Source organism: Onychostoma macrolepis, chromosome 03, assembly GCF_012432095.1.
Source record: "Onychostoma macrolepis isolate SWU-2019 chromosome 03, ASM1243209v1, whole genome shotgun sequence".
NCBI lineage: Eukaryota > Metazoa > Chordata > Actinopteri > Cypriniformes > Cyprinidae > Onychostoma > Onychostoma macrolepis.
This window is the reverse complement of record NC_081157.1, coordinates 24841179-24864603: the sequence shown is the minus strand read 5'-3', so window position 1 is coordinate 24864603 and position 23425 is coordinate 24841179. Positions and strand designations below refer to the sequence as shown.

General features: G+C 39.7%; 1 protein-coding gene across 2 annotated transcripts; it reads left to right on the top strand.

Annotated features, from left to right (window-relative positions):
• The first annotated feature begins 5536 nt into the window (after nt 1-5536).
• LOC131536913 (sialoadhesin-like) lies at nt 5537-22611 on the top strand. Of its 2 annotated transcripts, XM_058770109.1 has the most exons (10): nt 5537-5576; nt 6537-6848; nt 6921-7055; nt 7831-8001; nt 10187-10468; nt 10720-10962; nt 11048-11161; nt 11621-11722; nt 21608-21694; nt 21964-22611. In XM_058770109.1, the coding sequence occupies exons 1-10, from the start codon at nt 5546-5548 to the stop codon at nt 22035-22037; spliced, it is 1551 nt and encodes a 516-aa protein (XP_058626092.1). In that variant the 5' UTR covers nt 5537-5545; the 3' UTR covers nt 22038-22611. The 2 variants fall into 2 exon arrangements, with proteins under 2 accessions (XP_058626092.1, XP_058626091.1); XM_058770108.1 differs by having other exon boundaries at nt 21608-22030.
• Nucleotides 22612-23425: the final 814 nt, after the last annotated feature.

The window sequence follows — 23425 nt, the reverse complement described above, 5'->3', positions numbered from 1 at the left end:
GTTGTTGTTGTTGTTGTTGTTTTACAGTAATATCGAAGTGGATGCTTTGTTAAATTCTTGAAGTGTGACCTTGTTACTTGAACAGAAAAAGAAAAGGAACAACAGCTTCTTATTATGATGTATCATCCTATACATGCCAATTTCTAAATATTTGTTCATAAATTTGTTGTTTCCAGAGCCAGTGAATTTACATGCTTATTTTTACACATCCTGTTTAAAAATGCATGCAAGTGTTTACATGATGAGAGCTGCCTGTTATGGTTAATAGTTAATAGTTAATAGAGAAATCTTCTAGAAAATGCTGTTAGTCTAACAAACAAACAAACAAACAAACAAACATACAATCACTCATACATGGGGAAAGGACAAATGAGAGTTGATGGATGAAAACATCAAGAAACCAGAGAACCACCTGAATAAACACATCAGCGCCGTTTATAACGGGGTCTATAATTTATACTAAACCTCTGTTTTGTTTAGGTAAATGTACGATACTTGAATTTCCTTTGTGTCTGGATGCAGTCTCGGATGAATGCTCTGATGGTTTAAAGGTTTGGTGGTGTTGAAGTTCTTCAAGTTCTTCCGGGTTTGAAGGGTGATGAACTCCAAAAGATGTTATTCTGGCTCGGTGATGATTGGGAGTTCCTTCCCAGGTAGAAAGTGAAAAAGAGCTAAGAAAGAGATCATCTGAGGTCCGAGGAGCTTTAGTTGAATGCAAAGTCAAGGCCACAAGACCTGGCACAAAAACTTTAGGGTCCAGAAGAGTTCTAGCTCACATCCTTCTAGGATCTAACAGAACCGCAGACTGAGGGGCGTCACTGATGTGATAGCTTTATCTGCTATAGAGGTCACACCTCTGGGGTGTCAAAGAGCCAATGGTGTCTTGAACTTTTGGAGGGAAAGTTTATGACTATTTGTCTCTGAGCATGGTAATTTGCAAAGGGGTTGGATTGGAAGTTGATATACAAACTATTAAAGATTCTTGGGACACTAATATGTTGCATAGGTATCAACATGTATTATTCACTCTCAATTAGATCATCCGAAGACGAATTGCATAAAACAGTATACAATACACAAAATGTGATTTTCTGGATTTTTTTTTTCTCATTTTGTCTCTCATAGTTGAGCTATACCTATGATGAAAATTACAGGCCTCTCTCATTTTTTAAGTGGGAGAACTTGCACAATTGGTGGCTGACTAAATACTTTTTTGCCCCACTGTATACAAGAACAGTAATAACATACACAATGGCCTGAATGATATGTGTGTTCATTGAAAGAAAGGTTTTTCTATGAATTAATTAGAGAATAGTCCATTTTTATGGCATAATATCTTTCCTATAGGAAAAAGGTAGTAAGAATTGCTCTGCTTGCATTCCTTTGATCAATAAAACTAGTGTTATCTGATGGGTTGCTATGTAACTGGGGGCCTGAAGTCATTGACAGACATACTGGCACCGAGTATGTGTATTGGGTGAGGGGTCTGTGACTATTTGTTAATCTAATAACTAATTGATTTGTTAAATCAAATGCAAAATTTTGTGTCTGATTGGTCCAAATGTTACAAAAGTTTACAAAATTTAGAACTAAATTTAATTTAAAAATGTATTTGTTTTGACAAATAATTTGTTCCTTTCATTTATTCATATTATTACATTATTTATTTACATTTTTGCAGGTTTGGTCTTTCATAAACAGCAGAATAGACAAATTACTTATTTATATTTACAAAAAAATATATACAATTCTTATAAAAAAAATAAATAAAAAAAATCTAAATTACATACCACAGGGAACAATTGCCACATCATTAAGGGCATAAAATTGGAAAAGTATCTAAGTTAATTTACCTTTGACATCCTTGCTTATTAACTGAACCATATTCTTCAGGTCTGATAGCTCTGAGAGGGATTATATTATAATTACAATGCTGTAAAATATAAGACAAATATATTGATATTGCAATACAAACTGCAGCGTAAAATATTTACAGTGCAAAATTTCAGAAGTACATTCAAAACTGCAAAACTTATTAAATAATTTGTTATCTTACAAGAGTTAAACCCTGATATACTGTCAAATAATGTACATAAATGTGACCGGTGCTGGCAAAATGAGTCATGATGAGCAAATTTTCAAAAATGAGTTATTTTTCATTTCATTAAATGACCTTCAAAATTATGTATGATTTGTTGAAATCGGACAAAAAATTACTGAGCTACACCCGTTTGAAGTCGACAGAGTCAGCAAACTCAATTCTGAGAAAAAAATGAGTTTCTGAAGGTTCCAAAGCAAAATCAACTAGCAACGTTGCATCTTTTCCTCCAATTCCTTTCTTATAATAATTATAATAAATAATAATTACTGCATTAATAATCACAATAGCTATTTTTATTTTATCTTTGTTATAAATAAGAACATATACAAAAAAGCAACAAATATAAGAAAGAAACAAGTAATACATCAACTTTTCCATTTTATATCTAAACAAAAGCATTCAAGAAAAACAAATAATAAAATGTAAAAATCCCTTTAGTGTGTTCATTACAAATAAACTGATTATTAAAACTATAAAAGCAGTCCAATAAAGAGCAGCCAGTGATTCCCTCTTCTCTTTTATTGTTAGATTAACATTTATGCGACAGACGGCCTATATATTAAGACCTACTGTAATGCATGGATCTAATACAATGTTACACATCAGATGTTTTTCCCCAAACGTTCACTTAAACAAGCTTTTAACATGTTGTTGCTCACACCATGAGTGTTACCGCGTATTTACACTGCTCCAAATCACCCATTTATATATGCATAAAAGACATCAGATGTCAGTTGTGTTTTGTTTCTGACCACCTATTTCCTCAAGATGTCTACATTAACATTGTATGTTTGACTAAGTGGAAGATCTCAGGCACCCTCTAGTGTCAGTCGACAGCAGAACAGCAGGCAGACATCAGAGGAGAACCAGAGTGAAGCAGCAAACAACACACTGCTGTCTGGTCAGTCTTTACCATGAATAAATACTTAGTCTCTAGTTCTTTGTATTTTCAGTGTCAACAATATTTTCTGTTGGACTGAATGAATTCATAGTTTTCACACCCCTGGACCCGTTTTGTTGTGCTTTCTGTCCCCATGTGCTCCCCGTGTCCCAGTTTCTCCCTTGTTTGATTGTGATCATTTGGTTCAGGTGTGTTTCGTCAATTACCCTCGTTTAGTCTGTATTTAAGGTCCTGTCCTGTGATTCCTTTGTCTGGTGTCGTCCATGCTATGTGCTACGTGTGTGTTCCTGCTTGCCTTGTGTTACCCCTTGTTTTGGATTATTAAAGACAGTTATTCGTATTTCTCCTTCATCTCCACGCTCCTTGAACTCCTCACAGTGGCACAGTGACAGAACGACAACTGCGTGTTTCCTTTCTGTTTGTTTCCTGTGTTTCGTACAGTATTTTTGTTTAGTTTTTTTCTATGGACCCCTTCGACCCTTTATCCCGCCCGGATTACCTCCTCCTCCTGCTGGAGCAGGGGGAAAGATCACTCGAGGGCCATACCAGACTGTTTCTGGACATCGCTTATCACACCAGCTATCCGGACAGCGCGCTGTCGTCCGAAAATGGCCCTCAAGAGGATTTCGCCGCCTTTGTGGAGTGGATACTGGCGAGAAACGGATCTCCGTTCACTGTCTGCCCCTAGGAGGATCTCACCAGTTCCATTGCAGACCCAGAGCCCAGCCCACCGCTGATGGAGAGCCAGAGTCCGCCACGACCGATGAACCATCGCCTGAGAGAGCGACAGAGCCTGAGCCTGTGACGTCAGACCAGGTGCGAGAGCCGGAAATGGAGCACCCGCGATGGTGGATGATGCAAGGGAGCACGAGGGCTTAGAGAAAAGCCCCGCCCACTGCACCACCAGGCGAGTGTCGCCTGGACTCTGGGGACCAAACAGACTGGGAGACAGATATTGATGCGGACATGCCTATTCTCCTCCCACATTCCTCCGACTTACCAGTCTGCCCTGAACTGTCTACCAGCCCTGTCGTTCCCCTGTCTGATGTGCTCCCGGTGCTGGGAGTCGCAATTTGGTGTTTGTTGGCAGCGCACACCAGCTCTGAAAGCCTGGAGGTTCCCAAATCCCCTCTGCTCACCCTCAGCCCACCATCTGTGCGGTGGGATTACCGCGGGTCTGCCAGTCTTCATCGGCGTCATGGCTGGAGAATCCCTTGACTCCGCCTTGGCCCTTCGACCCATCGGCTCCACCATGGCTCCTAGCTCCCTCCTCTCCGCCATGGGCCGTCAGTCCACTAGCTCCGCCGCTCCCTCGTCCCTCCAGCTCCGCCTTGGTCTGTCGTTGACCATCCATCGCCTCGGGACTCCACTCCTCTGGCTGCGCCTCGTCCCTCCGGCTCTGTCAGGCTCCTCCTTCTCTTCAGCTCTGTCGCTTCGGTTCCACCGCGGACTTTTGGATCCGCGCCTCCGCCTCGGTTGCCTGAGCCATCTGCTCCGCCTTGGCCCTCTGGATCCTCCCCGTCGCCATGGCTCATCGGCTCTCTGTCTCTGCCTCGGGCTCCTCCGCCACCGTCGGTCGGCCCCCTGGAGTCGTCAGCCCTGAAAATGAGGCTGAGGGATAGAATTACAATATTTACAGTGGCACACATTTTATAAAGGTCCCCTAGATAATCTAATTTTTACAACTTTAAAAAGTGTTCTATGGTTTTGTCTACTGAGAGCTTTTTATTTTCTCAGAAAGAAGTTTTTTCAGCTGAATGTTGCCATCTTACACTGTATCAGTTATAGGGAAAATGAAATCGGAGGAACGTAGTATTGTCGTTACTGTAATATTGTTCCAATGAATGTACATAGACTACTTTTTTAAGTGTGTGATCTGTAAAACATCAAACAGATTTCTGAGTTGAGTAAAATAAGGACTGCATTTATTTTTTTCCCCAAAAAGAACAAAAATAAGAGGAACCCAAAACAGAATTGTTACATTTCATGATTCCCATCCTTTGTCTTGGTGTATGATTATTAAACTGTGTTCACAGTTACAGATAACCTGTAAAGAGGCCGAATAGAAGTAGATGAGGTCATAATTTTCCTTTGTTTTGTTCTATTTCAGTTCAGTGGCATTAACCAATGTGAGACAAGCAGCAGTTCTTCACTAGTTTTTGCTGCTTCCATAAAGTTATGAATGCAGAAAGTACCATCCTTACATTATTGAGCCATCAAAATATTGTTTGATTTTCCTTGTTCTTTAAACACACCAGAATATTATTTATTCTCATGATGCCAAATCTGAATTTATCAAATTGATAAAATGTGATTTGTGGCAACATTTCTGTAGAACGTGCATGATAGTCATTGTGACATTTCCTGAAAACATGTTAAAACAAGATTGTCAACATTACCAAATGATTTTCTACAAGATAAGAGGTACATTTGTATGTCTTTAATCTGTCATGATGTTCCTAAAGATCAGACTGCAGGTTTCGGGAAGTCTTGAGGCTTTAACACAGTCTGTGTCTTTAACCGTCTGTCATCATTCAGTCAGGATGGAGCTCAGTCAACTTCCTCTTGTGCTCTGTGAGTATTATTCTCTCTTTGTATTTCAGTTGATGATAATTACTTTTATAATATGAATAAGATCAAGTGTTCAATGTTCCTAATTTTTTCCCCTTTGTGCTCAGAGTTTCAAATCCACAATACACTGTTTGAATAAACAATTAACTTTAGAGAGCAAGTGTGCAGTTGTGCTATTTGTGAAACAGAAATGTTCTGTTGTGTTTACTGTAGGTCAGTCTGTTTTTCAGTCATTCCGTTTTGAGCTTTGTAATGGTGTTTGTTGAATCAGTTCTGTAGTTTTGTTTTGCATAGTTATTGTCCGTTTCCTTAAGTAGATGTTCACTTGTACTTTACATTTAGTAAGAACACATTTTTAGTCCACAGCTTGTCTTTAGACCATTAACTTTAAATTCCCCGTAAACAGGTTTCAGTTTTAAACAGTTTTTGTTTATCTAGATACATATATTTATATATGCAGCCCTCCACAAAACAAAGTATAGCATGAAACACTTGGTGTTTCACACCATTCTCTGTGAAATCTAAAAGCACTAAGGATTTTCCAGTGAGAGGATGAGATCTTCGGTAACACTTTATTTCGATAGTCCACTTTAGATATTCTACTTACAGTAAGTAACTTTGTAACTACATGTCAACTAGCAGTCATTAGAGTATTAGTAGACTGTCTGTTTAATATCTTCTAACACTTTATTTTGATGGGTCCACAACATACAACATACTGACTATGAGAAACTTTGCAAGTATATGTCAACTTATTCTACTAACCCTAAACCTACCCTACTGAGAGTTAGTAGACATGTAGTTACAAATTAATGAGAATTAGTTGACATGTAGTTGACATGTAGTTACAAAGTTACTTATAGTTAGTAGAATGTCTAAAGTGGACTATCGAAATAAAGTGTAACCAGATCTTCTGCTGAAACCCCTTCACAACTCATGCTACTAGTGATTTTATACTGACAGATTTTACCACACCAACTCTGACTGTGCTGCCAAAGAGTTCAAGAGTTCATGCCAAAGTGAGCATCAAACCTGATCAACATGTTTACAGAGGAGACACAGTCACTCTCAGATGTGACATCGATGGTGGAGGAGTCACTAGCTGGCAGTACAGCTGGTATAAAGACAGTTCAGTCTATGCTTTCAGTGAACTACAGGAACACACATTCAGTCATGTTACTGAGTCTGAAGCAGGTAAATACTCCTGTTATGGAGCAGAGAGAGGAGGATCACGAACATCAAACATCAGTGATGCAGTTACACTGGCAGTATCAGGTGCGTTTGATCATTGCTTCATAAACACATACACATTTAACATTTTATTAATGAGTGATTTCTCTATTTCAGATAGACCCCAGGCAGTTTTAAATGTTTCTCCACAGAAGTGGTTGACTGAAGGAGATCCAGTGACTCTGATTTGTGAGGTTTATGGCTCCTTTACAGGCTGGACATTCAGCTGGTACACTCTAACTGCTTCATCAGGTAAAATATAATGTGCTTTATGTGGTAACTTTAAATTAAAGGTATAGTTCACCCAAAGATTTACCCATGTTGTTCCAAACCTGTATGACAATAGAGATTATTATTATTGAATATAACTAAGTCAAACTGATCTAACTACATCCTGACCCAAGCTGATTGTGACGCTCAAACAGAAGTAGGATTGTTTTGATATTGCTACAGTGTTTACACATCCCTGAGAAGTCAGCCTACAGTATGAATGGCTAACCAGGCCCTACCAGTCCCACTAAAGAAGCCTTGAAGGCCGATGAATGTAAAAACTATAAGTAGCCTACGCATGAAATGAAACTGTACTTGTAAATATGAAGGCACATTTCTGCAGCTCTGTTTGATTTTAAATTGTAATTTTGACAGCGTACTGACATTAGCTAAGCAGTTGAACTAAATACACTATAGCACTCATTCAAGAACGAGCATTTATTGTTTGGAAGGAGCAACAAAACACAAGTGTCTAAAATGAGTTCAACTGAGTGAAAAAGTCCACCCTCTTTAACTTAATGCTGTTGAACTGAATGTATGAAGCAAACTATTTGCTAAAATTGCTGAGCTGCAGACAAAGCAGACATAACCCCAAATATCTATATATCTGAATATCTATTATATGATTCTATCAAAAATATTACTGAGATTAAAAGTATTGAATTAATCTGAATACATCAGATTACAGTGGAAGTCATTCATAAGGTGCATATAGAAATTCCTTTAGTGAACATTTGCACATTCTCACTTTATACAGAAAGCAGCAATCATTATCAGCTGCTCTCAGACAGCAGCAGAGGAGCTGGAGGAAACTACACTGTCAGTTCTGCTGCTCTAAATCACACAGGAGTTTATGTGTGCAGAGCAGAGAGAGGAAAAACAGCCTATAAAACAACCTACAGCAACAAACAACCACTGTGGGTCACAGGTGAGTTCAAAAACTTAAAGAGATAATGAACTGCCTCTGTTTTTATTTTACTGTTCTCTGAGGTCCACTTAATGTTATCAAGATTTTTACACAAAAAAACCCATCATAATTTAGAAGTAATAGGCTATTTAATGTCCTGTTTTTGACCCCCCTCTTCAGAACACTGTTTGAATAGCTGTGGTGGATTGTAGACTCAGAAGTAAACACCCACTGCTATGATTGGCTTACTCACATATCTTTGACAGTCTACACAGATGGACGCTGCTGTGATTTAGGTTAAAAACAAATAATATCTATCTGTTTAACAGACAAAGCAATAGTGATCATGTAATAAAACAGTTATTCACACTTGTGTGTTGCGACATTAATGTTAACATTAATCCAATATTTTCGGTACAGCATCATCTTTTAGTTTTAATCTTTCGAATTGTGCCTTGTTTGTTAACGAATCTGCAGTAAAATGTGAACAAAGGACAGCGTTGTTAATGACGCAATCTGGAACTTCATTAAAAATAAAGTTCATCCACTCTTTCCTAACGCTGGGATCAGAAGGAATGCAATGCAAACACTTTTTTTTTTTCACAACTTGGCACTGCACAAAGTCTTGTTGTCTTTGGAGCATCTTTATCATTTGGTTTCTGCATAGACCTGCGTTCACCTCTATTTCTAATTACCGTATTGTCCCGAATATAAGACAACCCTGATTATAAGACGACCCCCCTTTTTCCAGATGTACCTTTTGGAAAAAGGCTTTTTGAAAACCAAATCTTGTTTTCTTGTTTGTTTGTTTGTTTTATTTTTTTCTTAAATTATTTTCAAATTGCATATTTTTCCTAATTTAATTTTTGTTTTGAAAGTATGGTAAATACTGGTAAAATGTACCAACAATGACATTGAAAAATATACACTTTTTGATATACCATTGAAATAACAGGTAGCCCATCTGAATTATATAACATTTAGGCTATCCATCTCATAGTAGCCAACCAAAATTTTATTATCAGTAGAAGTGAAATCTTATTGTAGTCTTCAAATCTGGGTACTGTCTTATGTTTTAAAATCACTTACAGAGTAAGTTTGGTTCCATCAGGTTAACATGACAGCCACGACTCGTGCCGCTGTAAGCTTTTCTTTTTGTTTTGTTTTCGCTCGCGATCTTTACAACACACATTACATTACATATTTCATGGCACACTCGTTATATGCGTTTTTGGCGCCACCTATTGTTGTGGGTGTATTACTGACATGTCAAAGTCTAGACCCCGAATATAAGACGACCGCGTTTTTTCAGATGTATTTCCAAGAAAAAAACATCGTCTTATATTCGGGACAATACGGTATTTACATTACATGCATGAATCAGTGGGCGGGGCTAAACGGGCAGTGATGTAGAAGCAGGCGTTGATCTTCTTCTGCGGAAGCAGTGTTTACCCACACTATTACATTATAGATTAGAACATTCAAGCTGTTGTTTCGGCAGACTGCCTTCATTATAAGCTGTTTTTAGACTATGAGTGTCATGAATCTGGCTCATGGCCTTCTGGACTATGTTTGCCCTTGCCTGGACTATTGCTGTGTACTTGGATTATCTCTCTTTGCCTTGCCCTGTTGGATATTGTTCACCGATCGTAGACCCACGCTTGTCCTAGGATTACTCTTTGTCTTGCCTGTGTTTTTCCTGTTTGCCATTGTTTGACTCCTGCTTTTTGTGACCACTTTTTGGAATAAAGCTTGCATATGGATCCGCACGCTTCCTCTGTTCACTCCGTTACAATGAGAAACTTTTGAGTTCTGAAACTTTCTCCAGAAATGGGCATGTAACTGTGGAAAAGAGGGTGGGAAGAGGGGAGAAAACAAACAATAAAATAGACTACAACACACTCATGATACAGACAAATGAATATTAAAATAATGTATATACGTCATTTTTTCCATGACGTTGGTTCAACTTTGGTTTTTGAACCAGAAGAATGAAATTGCTCCAAAAAAACAAAACAAACAAAAAATACACTTTTCCCTTAATAATATACATAATGAGTGCTATTGTTGTTTTCACTGATGTGCAACCTGTTTATGTGTTAACATCTCAATAAATGTGTTTTAGGGTTTCATGGCACTTTAAATGATTGGTTCTTATTTATTAAAAAAATAATTTCTAAATGCTTAACTCTAATTGTCTTCTCAGGTATTTCTCCTTCAGTGTCTCTGATCATCAGTCCCAGCAGAACTCAACACTTCACATCTGTCTCTCTCTCTCTGAGCTGTGAGGACCAGAGTAACTCTGATAGATGGAGAGTGAGAAGATACACAGACAATGAGCAGCTGGAAGATTGTTCATCATCACTGTGGGGATCACAAACAGGATATACATGTACAATCAGCTCCACTATCTCATCACACACTGGAGTGTACTGGTGTCAGACTGAATCTGGAGAGAACTACCATCCTGTTAATATCACTGTACACCGTGAGTGCTTCTGAATATATTTATTTCACTGACAGTTTACTATAAATGTTTAAAACAATTTGATTAAACAAGTGCAGGAAGCATCAATGGGCAAAAAAGAAGAAGAAGAAGAAGAAGAAGAAGCCTCAGTATGCAGGCTGTACAAAAAAAAAATCTAGTTTTGTCATAAAATATAAAAACAATTTTTGTTATCATATTTTTTATATAATCTAGCTATTTACTATCAGCTCATGTTTACTCTGTATCTGTAGCTGGTGTGATTCTGGAGAGTCCTGCTCATCCTGTGACTGAAGGAGAAACTCTGACGCTACACTGTTTATATAAATATTCAACCCCACCAAACCTCAGAGCTGATTTCTATAAAAATGAATCACTCATGCAGAGTCAAACTACAGAGATGATCATCTCTACTGTCTCAAAGTCACATGAGGGTTTCTACTACTGCAAACACCCAGAGAGAGGAGAGTCACCCAAGAGCTGGGTCTCAGTCAGAGGTGAGATTGAGAACTATTAAACACCATTAAAGTATACCTGTATCAATTACAGCACTAATCTAAATGTAAAATGTGTGCATCTCAGCTTCCTCCAGAACATCAAGATCTGGTCACCTCTGTCTCATGATAACTGGAGTGACTGTTACATTTTTGATCATTGTCTTCTTGGTCCAGCTGTGGCGCTACAAAAACAACAAAGGTTCATCATCTGCCATATTAACATTCAGTAGCACATTTACAGACGCTAACTCTGTTCCTAAACCTTTTGATCTGCCTCCCCTGCAGAAAAGAAGCATCTTAAACCATCCTAAACTGGTTTTATGGTCTCCCAACCTAAGGTAGTTTTCAGCTAGTCAGGCTGGGAGACCATTTTAAGCAAGCTTTGGAGTATAATTTATTCATTACTGAAAAGTATTGGTAAAAATAGTTCTAAATATTCACATTCTGTATTGAAATCAACAGTGAGTCAAGGCCTCCATCAAGTTCACCATTTATATGATGCATATTTAGGTTGCTTTAAGTTAACTATTTGTGTATTTGTGTGTGTGTGTGTGTGTGTGTGTGTGTGTGTAAAGGAGATCAGAAGTCAGCATTTTATTTTTTGACCTCTCTTTTATTCAGAACATTTACAGTACATAATCATTTTATGTTCGACTAGCTGGAAGATCTCAGTGTCCCTCTAGTGTCAGTCAACAGCAGAACAGCAGTCAGACATCGGAGCAGAACCAGAGTGAAGCAGGAAACAACACACTGCTGTCGGGTCAGTTCCACATGAAATATTTAACCCATAGGAGGAATTATCACTCTGTTGATGCAACTATTAATGAAGGCATGAGCATAGGTAACTGATGTTGTCATTTAATATATTTTGTCATCATGAGTTTTTTTCTCCTGAAACAATAGTTCTTTTCTAAAGGATCTGGGAATCAAGTAAATTTTTCAAGTCAATCACTTTATTTGCAGAGCAAATCAAAATCAACTAAATGCCTTTTCTCACTTTAAATATTAACCCTGGGTCATTCTAAACACCTGTTAAATGCATACCCTGGGTTGTCTTGTTTTTCATTTCATACTGCTCATCATTTCCCCGGGGTTAACAATTAAGTCTGGGTATTCATAAATTGGCAACTAATGTCACGTTTCACTTACCTATGAATTCGGATGTTGGAGCTGGGAATAATGTCACACCCATGTTGACCAGGTTCTAGTACACTAGTCACAAAACCAGGATGGCCGTGTTCACTGATTCACTCAAACAGCATTACTGTTTGATAAAAATATATTAAAGCTGTATTTTTGCGCACAGAAAAAATCATGTCCACAGATACAACCCGAATTCCGGAAATGTTGGGACATTTTTTTTAAATTTGAATAAAATGAAAACAAAAAGACTTTCAAACTAAAAAACATAAATGTTTAAACTGAGAAAGTTTACAGTTGTATGCAGAAAATGAGCTCATTTCAAATTTGATGCCTGCTACAGGTCTCAAAATAATTGGGACGGGGGCATGTTTACCATGGTGTAGCATCTCCTCTTCTTTTCAAAACAGTTTGAAGATGTCTGGGCATCAAGGTTATGAGTTTCTGGAGTTTTGGTGTCGGAATTTGTTCCCATTCTTGCCTGATATAGGTTTCCAGCTGCTGAAGCGTTCGTGGTCGTCTTTGACGTATTTTTTGTTTAATGATGCGCCAAATGTTCTCTATAGGTGAAAGATCTGGACTGCAGGTAGGCCAATTCAGCACACTATGAAGCCATGCTGTTGTAATAGCTGCAGTATGTAGTTTTGCATTGTCCTGCTGAAATATACGTTGTCTGGAGGGGAGCATATGTTGCTCTAAAACCTTTATATACCTTTCAGCATTCATAGTGCCTTCCAAAACATGCAAACTGCCCATACTGTATTCACTTATGCACCACCATACCATCAGAGATGCTGGCTTTTGAACTGTTTATAATTGTTTATAATTGTTTGTTGTTCATCTAGGTGATTTGGTATCTAGAATGCACACCAGCGTTTACATGTTACTTACAGAATGGGAGTGCTTTTGCTTTTCTTCATTTACTGAATACAATTTTGGGATTATGAATATTCAATGTATACTCTAAATATTTTATCATTGAATGTGAATGGCCTAAATTCTGCTGTGAAACGTACTCGTGTATCAGAATATTTACACCGTAAATCGATTTCCTGTGCGCTGATACAAGAGACACATTTAAAACAATCTGACGTGGCACGTTTCCAGAATAAATATTATAAATTGGCAGCCTTCTCCTGTGCTCTTAATAACATTTAGGGGGTGCTTATCCTTGTTAACAGGAAGTTACATTTAACAATTGAACATACCGGAAGTGATGAGGAGGGTAGATATGTTTTTATCCGTTGCAAAATACATAATAATAGGTTAGCATTGGTCTCTATTTATGGTCCGAATGAGACAGACAGTGCATTCTTTACAAATATTTCCAAAACATTACTTGAGCAGACTGATTGCCCATAAGTGGTGGGTGGTGATTTTAATGCTGTAGTAAATCCTGCTTTTGGATAAATCTAAATCTGATACAACAGTCAATCCATCTTCTAAATTACTGAATAAATTTATCACTGAGCTCAACTTAATCAATCTTTGGAGAATTCAGAATACTAAATCTAAGGACTTCACTTTTTTTTCTAATAGACATAAGACTTTCTCTAGGATAGACTACATATTTCTCAGCCCATCTTTAATTTTGTCTAATTCCTCCATCTCTATATTACCAATTTTAATATCTGATCACTCTGCTGTGTTGTGCAATATTCCTCATTCCGATATTAAAGCCAAATCCCCCTAGATGGCGCTTTAACATGTCATTATTGAGTAATCAGACTTTCATTACTTCTCTAAAAGACTATATAAAGGAATTTCTTGAAATTAATATGCCCTCTGATGTGGTTCCTCAAATACTGTGGGAAACGACTAAATGTATGTCCGATCCGAAGTGGACTGATGCTACTACAGCTAGTAACCTGTTTACTTACCTTGATATTCTACTTTACCTTCTGTCTCATCTAAGGCGTTTTCCTCCCAGCTCTATTCCATCGTCTGTGTTTCCCAGGATCTCCACGAGTGTGTCTCCATCGTCCAGGATTGTGAGGTTTGTGCTCCGTTCCCCGTATCCACGAGTTCCTGAGAAAGCAAGAGTACTTCCATTACCACTCTCCTCATACTACTGTGCCTGTTCATTGAACTTGTTGCTTACCTCCATCAGCTACCCGCTGACTCCACCGATTGCAATAAAACTCACCTGTTGTATTCTAACCATCTGTCTCAGTCTGCTTCTCTAACAGAAGATCAGACCAAAACCGAGGGATACGGCAGGATGAGTCAGCCCGATCCATTCCAGGAACTTGTGGAAAATCTTCGGCGAGTTCTCCTCACCCCCACAACTGCTCCGGTACCACCCGTCACAAACATCACTAACACCACCTCTTTTTCACAGTCAGTGATTGCCAGTCCCATGGCCAAACCGGCGCCCTTCAATGGTGTGGCGGAGGAGTGCAACAGATTCTTCTGCGATACTCGTTCGCTTTGGAAATGCAGCCACATCTTTACACCACGGACAGAGCCAAGATTGCCTTCATCATTTCCTTGCTGACAGGACAAGCGCTCCAGTGGGCCGAGACCATCTGGACCCAATCCGGTACTGTGACACAATCTGTTAACAGTTTTCTTGAACATTTCAGAAAAGTATTTGGCGGCCGGCAGGTGATTCATCCGTCGGAGAGCAACTGTATCACCCCGTCAAGGATCTCTGTCAATAACTGATTATGCTCTCAAATTCAGAACCCTTGCAGCGGCCAGTGGCTGGAATGAGCGCTCGCTCCTCACCACCTATCGGCAGGGACTGGAGCCAAGAGTGCGGTTGCATCTCTCTGCTTATGACGATTCCTACGGTTTGGAAAGATTCATCCAACTCTCCATCAGATGTGCAAACTGTATGCAATCTTGTTTTACGGAATCCCAAAATTCTCCTAGCTCTTCACTCCTTCGCCACCCTATGCAAATTGATCTAACCCACCTTTCTTCCACTGAGCGGCAGAGGCAGCTGACCCAAGGCCTGTGTTTGTACTGTGGTGCTGGCGGGCATGTAATCTCCACATGCCCAATCCGTCCTCCTCAACCTATGGTGAGTGTAATAAAGTCAGTTGTGGCTAATATGCAGCCCCTCACTGCCATAGTAATCCTTACTGCCTCCAATGTCTGTGTTCCAGTACATGCCCTCCTCGACTCCAGGTCAGCTGGGAATTTCATCTCCGGGAGCCTCTGCCGCCAGCTCAAACTCCCGACCACAGCAACCAAAACCACCTACCAGGTTCAGTCGATAACAGGAAAACCCCACAGTCGTAAACACGTCAAGTACAGTGCGGGTCCCATTCAACTTCAAGTTGGCCAGTTGCATGAGGAATCCATCCATCTCCTGATTCTGGAGGGATCCACCGCTGAGATCATTCTAGGGTGCCCCTGGTTCGTGCAACATGATCCTGACATCTCATGGAGTACTGGTGAGGTGCTGAAGTGGGGCAGAAAATGCTTTCCTGACTGTTTTCCTCACCTTTCCCAACCATCGACATGTAATCCCCGGACGCTGGCCATCAACTTGACGTCCATAGAGAGCCCATGGGAGAAACAGTCAGTCGAGATTCCAGCTTGCTGTGCCCCCTTCAGTGAAGTCTTTTGCCCGAAGAGAGCCTCCCAGTTACCTCCGCACCGGCCATGGGACTGTGCCATAGATCTGTTACCAGGTGAGTCAGTGCCCGTGGAAGGATTTTTCCACTCTCACTTCCAGAATGAGTGGAAGACAGCCTTCGTTACCCCTACTGGCCACTACGAGTATCGGGTGATGCAGTATGGTTTGGTCAACGCCCCCTCCGTATTCCAGGATTTCATGCATGAGGTTCTCCGGGAGTATCTCCATCAATTCTTCCTCATCCACATTGATGACATTCTCATCTACTCCCGGAGCATGGCCGAACATCGCCACCATGTTGCGGAGGTCCTGAAATGCCTGAGGGAATATCATCTGTTTCTCAAGGCTGAAAAATGCTCCTTCCATCAACCCTCAGTGCAGTTCCTTCGATACAACATCAACAGCGGTGGCATCCAGATGGACGAGAGGAAGGTGGAAGCCATCAAGACCTGGCCCACTCCTTCCACCATTAAGGAACTCCAACGCTTTTTAGGATTCTCAAACCTCTACAGACGATTCCTACATGACTACAGCATCATCACCAGCCCACTCACCAACGTCCTGAAGAACAAGCCCAAGTCTCTGTCCTGGACACCTGCTGCCACTGAAGCTTTAGAAACTCTCAAGGAAGCCTTCACCAGCGCTCCGCTCCTCATCCATCCCGATCCGGGGAAGCCCTTCCTAGTAGAAGTAGACGCTTCTACCTCCGGGGTAGAACTCAGCCCGGTGGAGATGAACTACGACATCGGCAACAGGGAACTTCTAGCCATCAAACTGGCTTTAGAGGAATGGAGGCATTGGTTGGAGGGTGCACAACATCCATTCATCATCCTCACAGACCACAAGAACCTTCGATATCTGCGTGATGTTAAAAGACTTAACCCCTGACAGGCCCAGTGGGCCCCGCTTCAATTTTATGATCTCCTATCGTCCAGGTCCCAAGAATGTAAGAGCGGACGCTCTCTCCCGTCTCTATTCCCCAGAGGAGGTCTGTGAGGATCCAGAAACCATCATTCCAAAGGAAATTATTGTCAGCCCCATCCAGTGGAATCCCCAGTCAGACACCTCCTCCAATGTCTCCACACCTACTGCGCTGGGCTGTCCACCTGGTTTGCAATACATCACCAGAGCACGACGCACTCCACTTATTCACTGTTCACGCCAACGGCACTCTCTCATTGCTGAAAAATCGCTTCGTGCAAGGTTGTTTGGACTGTGCAATCTCCAAGAACCCACGCCATTTACCATCAGGCAAACTCCTTCCGCTGCCCATTCCCAACCGACCCTGGTCACACCTAGGAGTAGATTTCATCACTGATCTACCAGCCTCTGATTGTAATACCTGTGTCCTCGTTGTCATTGATCGATTCTCCAAATCCTGTCGTCTGTTACCCCTCAAGGGTCTGCCCACAGCCATGGAGACGGCTATGCTTATGTTTAATAATATCTTCCGTTATTATGGGATCCCTGAAGACATTGTCTCTGATCGGGGTCCTCAATTTATTTCCAGGGTATGGAAGGCTTTTCTCACTCTCCTAGGTGTGACCGTGAGCCTTTCGTCGGGTTACCATCCCCAGTCAAACGGGCAGACGGAGAGGAAGATCCAGGAAGTTGGGCACTTCCTCCGAACCTTCTGCCATGGCCATCAGAACTCTTGGAACCAGTTCCTGGGCTGGGCCGAGTATGCGCAGAACTCTCTTCGCCAGCCTTCCACTGGACTCACTCTTTTCCAGTGCGTACTCTGTTACCAGCCTCCTCTATTCCCCTGGTCCGGAGAACCATCCGATGTCCCATCCATCGACTACTGGTTCCATCCATCTCCATCTGAACTTTTTGCTTACCTCCATCAGCTACCCGCTAACTCCACCGATTGCAATAAAACTCACCTGTTGTATTCTAACCATCTGTCTGAGTCTGCTTCCCTAACAACTATACGAGGATTCTGTATAACTTTCTCTTCAACTCTTGCCAAAGCGAAAACTCACCAGTTTACACAATTAGAAAATAAAATCCAATCATTACAAAACCTACAGAAACATAATTTTACTGAGCAACAGGCTACACAGCTGTCCTCTTTAAAAGAAGTATATGATTTACTTTCACACTCAAAGGCGGAATTTATCTTACATAGGACTAGGCAAAAATATTATTTCGAATCAGAGACCTAGCCACCTATTGGCCCTTAGGCTGAAAGAATGTGAGTCTAAGGCATATATTAGCGCAATAAAATCATCAGATGGTCAGGTCACCACGAACCCTGCAGCAATTAACGACATATTTAAAGGTTTTTACACAAATCTGTATAATCCGAAAAATATTTTGATGAAACAATTTGTAAGCAGTATTTAGATAAATTAGAATTGCCTCGGATCTCACAGGTGGATAAAGAATCTTTGGAGGCCTCATTAAGTTTGGAGGAGGTCCACATCTCTCTAAAAAGCCTTCAAAAAGGCAAATCGCCGGGTCTAGATGGTCTCTCCCTTGAATTATATTTAGAAATTTGGGATTTGGTAGGGACACTTATGCTTAATTCATTTAATTTTTCAGTTGAACATGGTGTATTTCATAGATCAAAAAACATCATTTATATCATTACTTCTTAAAAAAGGGAAAGATCCATTAGATTGTTCCAGCTACAGACCGATATCACTTATCCCATGTGATCTAAAAGTCTATGCTAAAGTTTTTGCTTCTCGTATGAGAAGGTAATTCATAGTTTGATCAAGGAGGACCAAACCGGTTTTATCAAGGAGCGCAATGCGTCGGACGATATGTGTCGACTCTTTCATATTCTTGACTTTGCAGACTCTCATCCGAGACCTTATGTGGTTTATTTACTTGATGCAGAAAAAGCCTTTGACAGGCTAGAGTGGAATTATATGTGGGCAGTTCTGCAATGTTTCGGCTTCGGTGAACATTTAATTTCTATGATTAAGACATTATACCACTCACCTGCAGCATCAGTCCTGCTTTAATGCAAATTAACAATGTTAAAGTTAATTCTTCTATTCCCTCATTTATTCCTATTAAGGAATCTTTCATCTATTTGGGCATTACCATACATAAAAACATCCATAAGATTGCCAAAGACAATTTTAATAGTATTCTATTTAAGGTCAAAAATGACATTCAAAGATGGAAGAATCTTAAAGTCTCTCTTCAAGGAAGAATCTCCACAGTTAAGATGAATTTGTTACCTCGGTTTAACTTTCTTTTCTCTATGCTACCACTTTCTCCCCCTCCAGGTTACTCTAAGGAGATCTACTCCATAATTTCTCATTTTATCTGGAATGATAAATATCCCAGAATCAAACTTACCACATTACAACATCATAATCGTGCAGGAGGACTGGCTGTATCAAATTTTGAATTATATTATTGGTCGTTCCAGCTTAAGGCTTTTCATAATTGGGTTGATCCTTAATCTAAAGTTTCATGGAGGGTTATTGAAGCTGACAAGGTTAAACCAAGTAGACTCCAAGATTTTTTATTTACTAGCACAGGGAAAAAAGGTGATAATTATGAATTTGGTCCGGTTGTGGCTAATTCTATTAAAATCTGGAAAACGGTTGAACGTCTGGTAGGAGGACCATTCAAGTTTTGTAACAGTACACCTTTATGGCACAATTTTAATTTTATATGCGGAAATTGTCCATTTGTCCAACCTTCTTGGTCTTCTTTAGGTGTAAACACTTGCGGTGATATATATGATAACCAAGGCCTCTGTTCATTTCAGACATTAAGAACCAAATTTTGTTTATCAGCATCTGCATATTTTGTCTTTTTTCAATTATGTTCTGCTCTCAAAGCGTATGGAGATCCTTGGGCATCTCCCATTTCCTCTCATCCTATGCGGGATTGTATTGCACCATCTTCTGGTCGGCCATCTGTCTCCTTAATATATAATATTATTATCGATTGTATTACAAAACCTCTTTCTATTCAATCTATTTGGAATCGGGAATTATCTGACCCTAATTTATCTGTCGACTGGGAGAAAGTGTGGTCTAACCTCAGCTTAACATCTAAAAACTTGGCTCATTGTCTTATTCACTTCAAAGTCATTCATAGAGCATACATAACTCCTTAAAAAAGATTCAAAATGAAACTACAACCAAATTTTAACTGCCATATATGTAATACTGCATCATCTGGTACTTTTCTTCATATGTTTTGGGAGTGTCCTTTCGTCATTAATCTATGGACACATGTAAACCTGGTTTTATCCTCCTTATTACAAATTGATTGCTTTGCTAACCCAAGTTTGTGTCTTCTTAATGGTGATTCTGGTCTCTGTATAAGCTTAATACAAAAGAGAATGTTGTTTTCTGGTTTTACGGCTGCAAAGAAGACAATAATACAGAACTGGTTTACACCGCACGTGTGGAAAAACATATTGGATTCATACTGTCCTACAAAGGCAAATGACCTTAACTCGCTAGAGTGTAAAACTGAGAAAAATTACTTTAAAATTTTTTACTTGTCCAGCCAAATTAATTATAGGTAGGACACTGGAAATTTGGCAATTAGATGTTTTAGTAATGAAAATTATCTACATTAAAAAATTGTGAGCTCAAACTTGATTTTTACCCCTATTTTGAAGTTAATGTACTCTGCCTTTGCATTATCAGCAAAAAGTGAGAAGTCACACAAAGTTAAAAGGCAAGACTAAAAGTTAAACATGTGAGTGGATACCGTTTTGCAACCAATTTATTTGCTATGCTCAGTAACGTAAAATAATTCTAGATGTAGCATAATTGCTTATATTGACTTGAATGAAATAGCCTAACCTAAAAGAACAACTTGTGGATTGATGTGAACGCCAGCAAGCAGGCATTCTCAGAAATGCGTGTAGATTAAACATCTTCGATGACATTCAGCACCATGGATTGATTTTATCGGGTTACAAGAAAAGTAGGATATGGATTTAATTGCGAACTGTTAAGCTACTGATTTTATGACTGATCATGCTACGGCATTCAAGTACACACATCAAACTAGAAGTGATAGCCTGGTGAATGATCTGCATTACAAAAAGGGGGAGGGGGGATCTTTAAAGGTTCACGATTATGTATTACTGCCAAGGTGTCTAGTCTTTACAGTGCTTTGTTATATGGGGCTGTTTGGTAGATCGCGATCTAATTCGTTTGTCTACACTGTAATTAAAATGCAGCAGACTTTAATGGACAGTAAAAAAAACAGGCAAAACACCCTATAACTCCAAGCCGGCACCGTAACTTCATTTTGACGCGCGGCTAAACAAAGTCAGAACGCTGTAACTCAATTTGAGTGTTCCAAACAAAGTGAAAGAGCTGTAACTGGTGTTATACGGTGTTCTGCCTTGGTTTCTCCGGGGCTTTTTGACCCATTATTTTCTGAACCTTTTATATATTGCTGAGCCTTTTTCACGATGGATTTCACGAAACCAATTTATATGTAGTTTTTTCCCCATCCCAATACTGAAACCATACTGAACTGTGATGTCAATACTGATGTACAAACTGAACCGTCATGTTTGTGTACCGTTACACCCCTAGTATCTACATAAAGGCTCTAGCTTTGTGCATGCATATATTATATATTGTCGACTGTACTATTAAGTTTTTCCTGAATTAACTTTACTATAAAGTTAATAAAGAAAGGAATAAAGCACTTTTATTCACTCTAATCCATATGATTTTGGTCACCATTTGACATTTTTCTCTTCAAATGGTAAAAACACATGGTGTTTCTGTAACTGTCTGGTGCTTCTGCACATGGATCATGGATATGAGGCATGTGAATGGTGTCTGTAGTATCTAACACCAATTTTTTTTTCACACTGCACAACTTTGGCAACAAAATGTTGCATTAATACCTCAAAAGTTGTTTAAAATGGCCATTAGTGTTTTATCCCTTTTTCTATTTTCATTGTAGACAGCGTAAGTGGGCCTGCTGAACTCACCTATGCTGACATTGAACTCAAATCTACAAAGAAACAGAAGAAAAATAAAGAAAACAAAGGTAAACTGAAACAAACGTTTGTGGTCTTTAATGATCATAACAGAAGGACCTTTGATTTTATTGCCCTCCACAACTCTAAATAGCAACATAAACCACAACAATAACAGTTAATACTGGTTTGTGTCTTTGAACTGAAATTCACCTAATCCAAAAGGTCATTGCATGCAGATTACAGTATGTTGATACAATATAATACAATATACATATGTACTGTAATATATGTAATTGTATTTTCATATTTATACATTCTATCATTTCTGTATTTTCAGGTGTTGGATCTAGTGATGTGACGTACGCTCAGATTAAATTAATGCCTGAGAAAATTTCAATCCCAGGACACTGATGAGTTTAGGTTGAGAAGGGCTGGAGAATAACCAGGATCATCAATGCTTCATCTTCTTTGCGATACTGAGCAATTGGTGGCAATAGATTTATCAGTACTAAATATTAGTGATGCAGTTCTTCATGTGGGATTAGAGACTATGCATGATAATCTTTGAAAATACAATTGAGCTGATGAGCTGATAAAAAAACAAAAAAAAAAAAACAGGAAAATTTATATATTTTTCATTCGACAAACTTTTTATATTTGACAAATGGGATATTCCGCTTAAAGCTTGGTTGTTAACATTTATATATCATATCATTTATTTAAACCTAATTATTTGATTATTATTATGTTAATATGATATCTGCCTGACCTCACTGCCCTATATGCAATGAGTTTATATGCAGTGTTTGTGTATTATACAGCATATATATTACCTTTTGGATGTTTCTGTTGTGATTAGACCGGTTGGATTTAGAAAAGTTCGTTAAATTGACACTCTAAATTTACTTTGAGCATCAAGAAACAAACTTGCATCTGTAACCGTGTGTATATATTGGCCATGTGTAGAATAAAAAAAATGATTTAAATAAACTTCTTGAGCATTTTCAAAGTGTAAATGCATCATTAGTGTACCTGCCTCCAATGATGACTGCCACTTGCCAGTTCGAGAACCACTCTGGGCTGCATTTCCCGAAAACAGTTAGCTATGGTCATTAATTCCATTGAACTTTATAACAATGGAACATAGTTGCTTTGGGGAAACACACCCCTGAGAGGGCTGTGCTGAACCATACTCACACCCAGGGCCGTACACAGAGGAGTATGGCAAGGAGACGCAGCATCTCGTTCCCTAGGGGAACCATGGTTACATATGTAACCTAGGGACGTTCCCCTTCAGGAACTCGAGCTGTGTCGAGAAACGCTTTAGGAACGAGAATATCCACTGTGCCATACTATCAAGTCCCTGCTTGTGTGTGTATCTCACGAGCACATCACGACGAGAGGACTTGGGACCCTGGGGTAGATGCCAGGTCCAGGTTATAGAAGCGGACAAATGTGTGCGGAGAGGACCAGCCCGCCGCAGCACAAATATCCTGCAGGGCCACGCCCAAATTGAAGGCCTTGAAGGCTGCCATACTTCTGGTCGAGGTGACGGGAGGCCAAAGGACTCGTAGGCTAGTGAGATGGCTTCGACCACCCACCTACTCAAATTCTGCTTGGTCGCCGGAGATCCTTTCTTGGGGCGGACCAAAGCAAACAAACAGCTGATCTGCCCTACACCACGGGGCAGCTCTGTGTGCGTAAGCCTTTCTTGGCCTGCTTCCTGAATGCCTGTAGTACAATGGGCCCTGGTGTAGAAGTGGGCACTTTAGGGACATACCCAGGCCTCGGGTAAAGGA

What these genes read in the sequence shown, in the direction of transcription:
- LOC131536913 (XM_058770108.1), top strand. Translation starts at nt 5,546, where the DNA reads ATGGAGCTCAGTCAACTTCCTCTTGTGCTCT. An exon ending in CACTCTAACTGCTTCATCAG is followed by an intron (nt 7,056 to 7,830) that starts GTAAAATATAAT and finishes CACTTTATACAG; the next exon opens with AAAGCAGCAATCATTATCAG. An exon ending in TGTTAATATCACTGTACACC is followed by an intron (nt 10,469 to 10,719) that starts GTGAGTGCTTCT and finishes CTGTATCTGTAG; the next exon opens with CTGGTGTGATTCTGGAGAGT.